Below are 9,758 nucleotides of genomic sequence, written 5' to 3' on the forward strand. Positions count from 1 at the left end.
TTTATATGAAGTGCCAAAATTGGGCCACGCAACATGTACCTCACACAATTTTTTCAAAACTGCATAAAATGTGAACTGTAATTATTCATATCCATATCACTCCGTGAGTTTATTGACCCATGAGTAATTTGAAACAGGTCGGATGAATTAAGAAGTTAAATGAGCTCTATTTTATTTATTATAAAAAAAAATTCCTGGGGAAATAACGAACATTTTAAAACTAAAATGTAGATTTTTTTTTTTTTATTATTTACGTTCTTCATAAGCTTAAACGATTAACATACGATTTACCTTAATGTAGATTTCCAGGTTCGTATAGCTATTACAAACTCTTTTTGTGTTATAAATTGTTTAAAAAAAATGTAACTTTTCTTCTAATGTCGATTTTCTGTGGACATTATTTTTTTTCTACTATGATCTTATTTGGGAGAGACCCTTAGCACTGCTTAAGACGCATAAATTAGGTCATAGACTGGAGGGGGTCTTCATTGTACCACTCTGACAGTGCGCACTGGCGCTTATGACTCTCCGAGTGCTCTCAAAGTTGGAAAAAGTATGGAATTCCCTATTGACGCAGATTAACAGCGCCTAAAAAAAGCAGAAGAAGAAAAAGTAGACTTCAGACAGACTGACAACGTCGGCTCAATTCGATAGGAATAAACTTTGAGGACGATGTCAGACTCGTGAATTGTAGCTATGGCAAAAAAAAAGGGTGGGGGGGGGGGGGGTGGGTATGACCATTGAAAATGTTCAGTCGGCATGATGATAAATGTATTTTGAAACTAACAACATTTTTTTCTCAATTATCTTGCTGAGATGTCAATGACTATTGTTTGCTGGTCTGGGGAGTCGCTCCGCCCCTCATGTTTGTCGTAAATCTGGCGCCTGGCTACAATAAACCTGAGATAAGAGTGGCCAGGGCTCGCCTCCTTCTCCAAGGCGATCAATCGGATCTCAGGCATACTACAAGCACTCTCTTACGTCGACGTCCACGAGAACAGAGCTGACACAACAACACGGCTGCGCTCCACCACCAAACATCTATCTGCTTTCTGAACCATGTCGCTGAGCCCAAAGCACACGACACCTTTTTCAGTGACAGATATTTTGAGCCCAATTGAGGAGACTTACAAGAAGTTTAGTGGCATGGAGAGCACTGGAAACCTCACATCTCCATTGGGAGCGTACCGGCAACCTCAGGTGTCCCAGACTGGCATGCAGCAACACTCTATGGGCCACAACGCCACTGTGGCGACCACCTACCATATGCCACACTCCGTTTCCCAGTTCTCACACAGTGCAATGGGGGGCTACTGCAATGGCAGCATTGCCAACATGGGGGACCTACCCTCTTACCAAGATACTATGAGAAACAGCGCAGCAGCAACAGGGTGGTACGGCGCCAATCCTGACCCGAGATACTCAACAAGTAAGTTATCTTGCATTATTCTGATTTATCTCTTGATGTGTTGCGTGCATGCACTACTTATTTATCGAGTTTCAAGCGAGTTTACGTTAGTTTTACGCATCAGCACTATTGCCAATACTTTGCCTTCATAGCGTTGCCGCTTGCTATTTTTACTGCTGATTTCCCCATCGTGTAGATTTAAGTGAATTATACCTGAAACGTTTATATTCGTTCATTTTTGCACGCGTAAATGCTGCACTGAGACTCTTATTGCTGCACAAATGATTAACAGTTTAGCCCAACACTGCTACTTATTGAATGGCCGTACATCTGTATGCATATTTTGAAGTTTCTAGATTCATGGGACCTTCCACAGGTATGAACATGACAGGAATGGGCGCGCTGACAGGCATGGCCGACACCACCAAATCCATCCCACCTCTCCACGCAGCGCCGAGGAGGAAACGACGGGTGCTCTTCTCTCAAGCACAAGTCTACGAGCTGGAAAGGAGATTTAAGCAACAGAAATACCTCTCAGCGCCCGAGAGGGAACACCTGGCTAGTATGATACATCTAACCCCGACGCAGGTCAAGATCTGGTTTCAGAATCATCGCTACAAGATGAAGCGGCAGGCCAAGGACAAAGCAGCGCAGCAGCTTCAACAGGAGGGCAACCTGTGTCAACAGCAGCAGTCGCCGAGGAGAGTGGCTGTCCCTGTCTTAGTGAAGGATGGCAAGCCTTGTCAAAACGGCTCCAACACACCGACGCCAAACCAACAGCAGATGCAGCAGCAGCAGCAGAACGGTTCCGGAGTCGTGCTTCCTACCTCCAGTAACTCTATGAACCAGCACCAAAGCCAGCAGGTCAACGCACTGGTCCAGGCCCAAGACCTGGAGGAAATGTCCCCCAGTCCCCCGTCACTTCACTCGCAGATGAACAATATGGGCCAGATAGACACTACTGTAGATTACACAAATAACATGGTCACGTCGAATCTGCTTTATGGCAGAACGTGGTAAAACCGGGCACCTTTTCTTTCCTCCGTTTTCCCACAAACTTTAGCCTCCTCTGAATCAAGAACTGCGCGCGAGGCCAAAAGCAGACAGTGCTTCGCGAGCCGAGCATGCGTGTGGCGGGTGATCGGATCAAAGGAGCCGTTTTTCGCGGGAAATGTATCACTTTTTTCTTCTAAAAACAGTTTTTGTGGTCACAGTTTTCTACAATGACCCTGCTACTCATTATGGACAAAATAACAAGTTCTAGCGTCACGTTCTGTGTTTGGGACTTCCTTTTGTTGTTGTAGAAGGTTGTCTGTTATTAAACAAAATTGCTGCTCCACATCTATGGCAATGCCAGGACACAGGAAGCAATGTTTCATATTTCAGGTATGGACTTCTAGCAAGAACTGGAAAAGTTCCCAGATCTCAGCAAAATGCCTGAACGTGCGACTGAAGCGACTATTGTAAAAACTAATGTACTCATTTAGAGAAATGAAAAGTAGGGACTGTATATTTGGCTAACACTTAAGTTTCTGTTTACTTGTAATATAAATGTTTGAGTCTTTTCGTTGGTCATTTATTCTATTCTATTCTATTCTATTTTTTTTTTTTTTTGTAAATTAAAACGAAGACACAAAGACGATTGCTGCTGTATATGTTTCAAACCAATTGAACGTTAACAATAAATCAATTAAACCGCACGCCTTTGTTGGAGAATTAATGTGTGTAGAGTAATTTCTGTGAAGAGCGTTTAATTTCAGTTAATATCTGAAAATACATTTAATAGAAAGTCGATGGAAGGAAACTTTTCACTGATTTCGAGAGATAGAAACCTTTATTTAGATACAAACAATGTATAATGTCTGCCCTTTACTTCTAAATTGGCCTCCATAGTTTATTATTTACTCGAATTTGTTACAAATTCAGTTACTTCTCCTAATTTAAATATTTCTGAAACCTGAGCTTCCTTACACAAATGCTAATGCTAATAATAATAATAATAACAATAACAACAATAATGTGCCACCCATTTATAACTTTAGGTTCTATCATTTTAAATTACGCAGAAAGGAGAACGATATTTTTTGTTTATCTGTTGGTTCATTTTATTTAACGTATCTGTCATTTCAGTGGCTTGAATGTTTACACAGATCCAAAGAATACATATGTATAGTTTCCATCGCGAAAATAAAATTGCACACATGTTTAGAATTCTATTTAATCTATGTTGTTTTGAATATACATGGTAATTAAAGGGGATAAGTTTTAGCATAAATTTAGATTTGCAATAAATTATTTTAATTTTGCAATAAGCTCTAAAATGTTTGTTCTATTTTCATTTTTTTAAATGTATTTATTTATTTATTTCATTTTGAAATTCAATACCGTGGACTTCAATAGATGTTATATTGGGAATGAAAGTAAATGCGAATATAGTTTGAAATAGTTTACAATTATGTATCTTGTTAAAAAAGAAAAGAAATTGCGCTACAAGCGTTTTAAGCAGACTATGGCTAAATAATTGCACATATAAAAAATCCGAACGCGAGTTTAAAAACACTGACCTAAATGCAGTAGCTTAAAATGAATTACGCGTATCATTACCTGGAATACATGAATTGATCCAAAAAGTCGCAAAACTATCGGACAATCATTGAGGCACGTCACATAATAGAACAAATAAAATAGGAGTAAATGAAAATAATAAACTGGTCATTGTACCTTTTTTCTGTGAGAGCTACGAGTGCTCCAAGGTTAGTGATTCAGTGGCAAGCCTGAAATTCGAAACAAGACTGTTTTTACTGTTTTCGTGTAACGTTTTTATTTGAATGTTATTTTATATGGAGTTATTTGCAATGCTTAATCAAAAAGATCCAAAGCGATCCCAGACGACATTTTTCATCTTCACATCAACCCAAACGACACAGACTGAATGTAATGTGAATGAATATCACCTCTCTAAATGGCGGGAAGAGAAAACTTTTCAAAGTTAATAACCTCTACAAACCCATCTGCAGAGCCTTTATAATAATAATAACAACAACAACAACAACAATAATAATAATTATCATTATTATTATTATTATTATTATTATTATTATTATTATTATTATTGACTCTAAAACGCACCCAACTTTAAGGCTATGGAAGAATCTGTAAATGTTTTATTATTTATATCTGGCATGATAAATACTAATGATTAAAAACAGAAATAAAAGCAGGGTTAAGTACATAAACACCTTCCACGTGGATATTTCCCCTGACTGAAGGGAAAATGAAGCAAAGTATTTGGTTTTCATTATGAAATGGCTATGACTTGGTAATAGTTACTTTGGCCAAAGTGTTATAAAAGCCTATATAAATCTGATTATGATACTGTTTTACTCGGAATGCATTTGTAAATTGCATCCAAATAATATGGTGCCTGAGGCAGGTTTTAAATGATCGACCATCATCTCTGGCGGCCAAAATACTACCAGTGTGTGATGCTGAGTCTTCAAGCTCTCTACAACATAGCAGTCACACTATCAGAAAGAACACTTGGATTTGATATTTGGATTATATATATATATATATATATATATATATATATATATATATATATATATATATATATATATATATATATATATATATATATACATGAATTTTGCAAACATTTCAGAAGGTTTCAACAAAGAAGTACTGCTGAAAGTAAGCTGTACTTGAAATGCAAATGATACCAGAAATTCTGATGATGTGATAATAATAACGATATATAGGATAATAGGTACAATGCTATAATATAATGACAATGGGGGAGGAGGAATGCTGAATCAGTTCATTAATTAATTAATCAATCAGTTAATTCAGATATGATACAGTATTAAGTGCAGATAAAAAAATAGTGAGGGGTCTAGCCATATTTTGTTTATAATACAATAGCTAATAAAAGCTTAGTGAAAACTGTCAAATATACTTGTCAATATCTATCCAGTGTCAGGAGAGCACAACACAGAGATTCAAGAGATTTTAGTATTGCTTTTCTCAATCCCGCCATAGATTTCTTGAAGCTTCATTCTTCCCCACTAATTGCAGGATCTTAACAAATTCTTACCGCTGAGTAATTTGAATCCAGCCGGAGGACCTTGTCTGTATTTTCCCTGTCCATTATTCTACTTAATATGTCAGATCGTCTGATCGCAGAGAAACCTTTTCAAGTTCTATTGATGTGTCTTTCAATTGACCATGGTGACCTAGCAACCTGGACAGCACTAATTGGCATAGACAGCCTGACGTCAGTATTACAGTGGATGTGGGAACAAATGTGACACTGCTGGAATAGTTTACCGAAGTATATTAACAAATATTTAGTCTGTCTATATCTAATATAAAGACATACGGTACAATTCTAATTCCACTGTGCATTTTCCCACTCGTTCTCTCTCTATGTGTTAAATTAAAGCTGCATAATAGTTTTATTACACATGCATGGTTTTAAAATCTTAATTTTGTAAAATCATCATATAGGCTAAACCAGTGAAGCACTTTGAGGTACTTCAGAAATGGTATTTGAATGTGCACGCCCTACCCCCACCCTGACACACACACACACATTTCTGTCACTGTTTCCAAATAAATTGAGACACTCATGTGGTGCTTTGTGAATATTTACTTCAGTGCACAGAAAAGACAATGGACTAAATCTCAGAATTACTGAGAATTTTAATATTCACATCCCAGGCGGAGAAATGCATTCTTTGGATAAAGACACTCTCCTCTCTTTGAGAGCAAAACCTCACTTCACATTTCTCAATGTGAGTGATGTTCAGAAAAGGAGGTATTTATCTGGGATATCGCAGTAGTGCGGGGCTGTGTAGTCTTGGTTGGGTGAGTTGAGGCATTATGTTTTCATGCAACTGTAAGAAACCATCAGCTTTCCAGTTTCAAAGCAGACTGCGTCCTAGAAAATGCAGACTGTCCTAATCTGAGCCATTTCAAAGTGGGGGAAAATAGCGGGCAAATAGACATGCTGCAACACAATGAAAAATATTTCAAGAAGGTCAAGGGACTCGGAAAGCAATTCTCTCTCTAATGGGTTTCCATAAGATTAAACAAATGACAGTGAATTTTGCTATTGCCTCCATAAAGAAGTATAGCATCGATGTATATATGTATATACATTTATGCGGCAAGAAAATAATAGTATTGGTAGTCTTGTAAGTTTAAATCTGTTGCTATGAATAACATTCCCCCAGCATTGTGCGAGCGATTCACCCATCTGAATTCTGTTTCATTTCACTACGTGAGAGAGGGAAAGCAAATTAGAAATGGAAAAGTGAGCGAGGGAGAGAGAAAGTTGTATCCCTTATTATCAAACCATGTCACATTCCCCCCAATGCCTGGCTGTGCAGCTCTGGCCGGTCAGTAATCCCTCTTCCAAGTTCCTCATGCATCTTATTCATCCTGCTTATAAGTTGTTAAAGAAACTGTTTTCAATCACCACTAATAACTACTGACCTCGAGTAACACAGAGCCACAATAGGCTTCCGAAGCCTGTGCAGCCCAACCAAAGAAGCTGATTAGTTCTTCAAGAGGTCTAAAGCAAGAATCAATGGCTGGTCTGTCTCTAGCTTCCAGTCTCAGCATCGCTGCCATTATGGCTGTATACGATTAGTTATGCCTCATTAATTTCAGCAAACACCACTCCAGAGAAATTTGTTTACCTTTAGACATCTAATATGTGTGATAGTATAGACCTTATTGGAACTGGATGGTCTGAAGATTTTGACAGAAGGCCCAAACTGGGCACCAGAATGGTAAAGAATACCACGGACCACCAAGGTGTTTCAAGGAAATGTGGTTTGGCGTTAAAAGGTCGCAAAAATTGATTTGGATATTACTCCAATTTTTTTTTTAAAGATGGCTTTCAGCATTATTGCAACTATGACCTTGCAATGATTTTTTACGTTTATATTTTTCATTTTTGAATTAAAGTTGATCGTTTCTGTGAATATCCACTCAGTTTCAAAATATTTAATTGTGTACAAGGAGTGCTGATGCGAATGCTGCAGAATAAATGAAATGTTTTCCCCATTCTCACCCATTAATCCACATCTGATCTTTCCTTAGCATGAGCTTTGAATGAGACAATTGTGAAAATTTGTATGCCTTGATGAAAATGCTTCAGATGACAATGGGATTCTCAAGAGCCGAGGGTATCTGATTTGTATTCGGCTCCTAAAATTCAAATCAGGGTTGAATGGGCCACATTGTGAAGTGCTGAAGTATTCTAGGTCCCTGCAAGACTCTTACAATGCTACACTTTCTAACTAGCACACAGCTTCTTCCCAATCCACAGTTGCCAAGGCGATGGCCAGCTGCAAGACTGGGCCTTGTTTGTTTATAAGGGCAGGGGTGGATGGAGGTTCAAATGGAGGCAGGCAATAGCATCAATTGTTTGCGTGCAACCACTTCAGAAGTGTGAAAGGGAGGATTGATGTTGCATATGTTTACGTCCTGCTCTACTATGTGTGTAATACTAGTGGATACACATAACTTATTCGTCTACCTGAGGGCATATGACAAATTTGACATTTTTGACTAATTAGTGGCAGCTTATGCCTCACTGATGGGTAGGTGTAACAGGTGGACCTCCTTGCTTGTTTGGAACAATCATACATTTTCTTATTAATCAAATCATATGTAGGCTATGCATGCAAAGCTGTACCTTCATTAAATTGTTACATTTTCTTGTCAGGATGGCACATATAATTTCAAAACAGAGATTCAACATATGACGTGACAGTGGTTGCACTTTATTTTACAGTACGTGTACTTACATGTACTTATAGTGTACTTACAGTGTATTTATCTAAGACAGTTCTGGTAATACAAGGTAACTACATGGGGTAGGGTTAGGTTTAGGGGTCGGTTCAGGGTTAGTACCTAGTTATTAAATAGTTATTGTAATTACTATAATAAGTACCTAGTATGTACATGGGGAACAGGACTGTAAAATAAAGTGCTACCGGACTCTTTCTGTGAGAAACTAAAGTTAACTTATTTCGAAACAGAAAGTTTGTAGAGAAAAATGACTTCACATCTGTTATGAATATGTTTTAATGTTATTTTTGTAGAGAATAACATGCAAGGCAAACATGATTTATAATATGGAGTAATATGTACCCTTTAAGCACTACCCCGAAGCTGGCAGGGGTAAATAAGGTACAAAGACGTCTTTTTGAGGGTACTGCCTTAGTGACAAGCTGTTACACCCCTAAAGGTGCATTGTAATGTCTAATGGGAAAACAATCTGATTGTTCACCTTGAAAATAAAAATGTAAGATAAAAGTACAGATATAATTTACATGTACACATAATAATAATAAGGATCTCCTAACCCATGTTGGGTAGTCCATCACTAACATGCTTAATTCATTTCAATCTGTTTGCACATGGTTTGTGTCCACTGATAAGCTTAATCAAGTTTAATTAAGTCTAACAAATTAAAAGACCTGCTTGCTTCATTAAGTGGAGACGAACCTAAGAATGTTGGCACATTTGTTATTGTGTGAAATCCCCTCGTACAAACACAGCAAGTCAGGCCTAATATGCTGCGTACACAAGGCCAAAGAGCAGCGCAGGACCACCCACTCTCTTTCCAATTATCATCTTGCGACAACCTGTCTACTCTTCACCATTCATCAATAGACGCACCACTCCAAAGAGGGTATTACAATTAGATGCCTGTTGTTCCCCTTAATAAATTTCTAGACAGTTGCTGGGAATCAATAGCTGGCAGTCCATGTGTCCCGGATGACAAACAGGATTACACCCCAAATCCGGCGTTCTGTCCCCTGCTCCTCCTTCTAAGTCACCTAGGATGTCAAACACTAAGAGCTGGCTAATCAACACAGGATTGTGATGTGGACTGAAAGAAATTAAGATTTTTCTTCACGGCTCCTGCAGTGCACTCACAGTGGCACACTTTCTAACTCTTTCTGACTCCTTTTTTCATCTGTTCATCTGTTATTTTCAGACAGTGTCCATCTGATCTTATGTAAATGTATCTCTGCATCTTGCATCACATTTCAGATCCATTCTTTCCTGCATTTATCTATAACCCACATAATAATATAATGCACACGACCCATGTGCATTATGCAAATAAAGCCAATTAGGCCAGGAAGTGCATGAGACAAAGGTGCGCTACAGCTGGCTAGTCTCTTTTGCCTGCAGCAGACGCTGGAGTGTTTGCTTGCCCTGATTTAAGCAGCTGGTCACAGAGGTTAGGCCTGGACGCATTCACCCTGCTCCACGGCACACTCAAAGAGAAAGTTTTAGCTGCATTCACTTTTTACTGGGGGTC

The 9,758-nt window shown here is 38.4% G+C and overlaps 1 protein-coding gene across 2 annotated transcripts; it reads left to right on the plus strand.

Moving 5' to 3' along the window:
- The first annotated feature begins 813 nt into the window (after positions 1–813).
- nkx2.4a (NK2 homeobox 4a) lies at positions 814–3,101 on the plus strand. 2 transcript variants are annotated; one of them, XM_026285371.1, is made up of 2 exons: positions 814–1,429; positions 1,758–3,101. In XM_026285371.1, the coding sequence occupies exons 1-2, from the start codon at positions 1,060–1,062 to the stop codon at positions 2,426–2,428; spliced, it is 1,041 nt and encodes a 346-aa protein (XP_026141156.1). In that variant the 5' UTR covers positions 814–1,059; the 3' UTR covers positions 2,429–3,101. The 2 variants fall into 2 exon arrangements, with proteins under 2 accessions (XP_026141156.1, XP_026141157.1); XM_026285372.1 differs by having other exon boundaries at positions 1,785–3,101.
- The last annotated feature ends 6,657 nt before the right edge of the window (positions 3,102–9,758 follow it).

The sequence above is a fragment of the Carassius auratus genome, chromosome 17 (genome assembly GCF_003368295.1).
Source record: "Carassius auratus strain Wakin chromosome 17, ASM336829v1, whole genome shotgun sequence".
In the NCBI taxonomy this organism is placed as follows: domain Eukaryota; kingdom Metazoa; phylum Chordata; class Actinopteri; order Cypriniformes; family Cyprinidae; genus Carassius; species Carassius auratus.

What these genes read in the sequence shown, in the direction of transcription:
- nkx2.4a (XM_026285371.1), top strand. Translation starts at nt 1,060, where the DNA reads ATGTCGCTGAGCCCAAAGCACACGACACCTTTTTCAGTGACAGATATT. An exon ending in TGACCCGAGATACTCAACAA is followed by an intron (nt 1,430 to 1,757) that starts GTAAGTTATCTT and finishes CATATTTTGAAG; the next exon opens with TTTCTAGATTCATGGGACCT.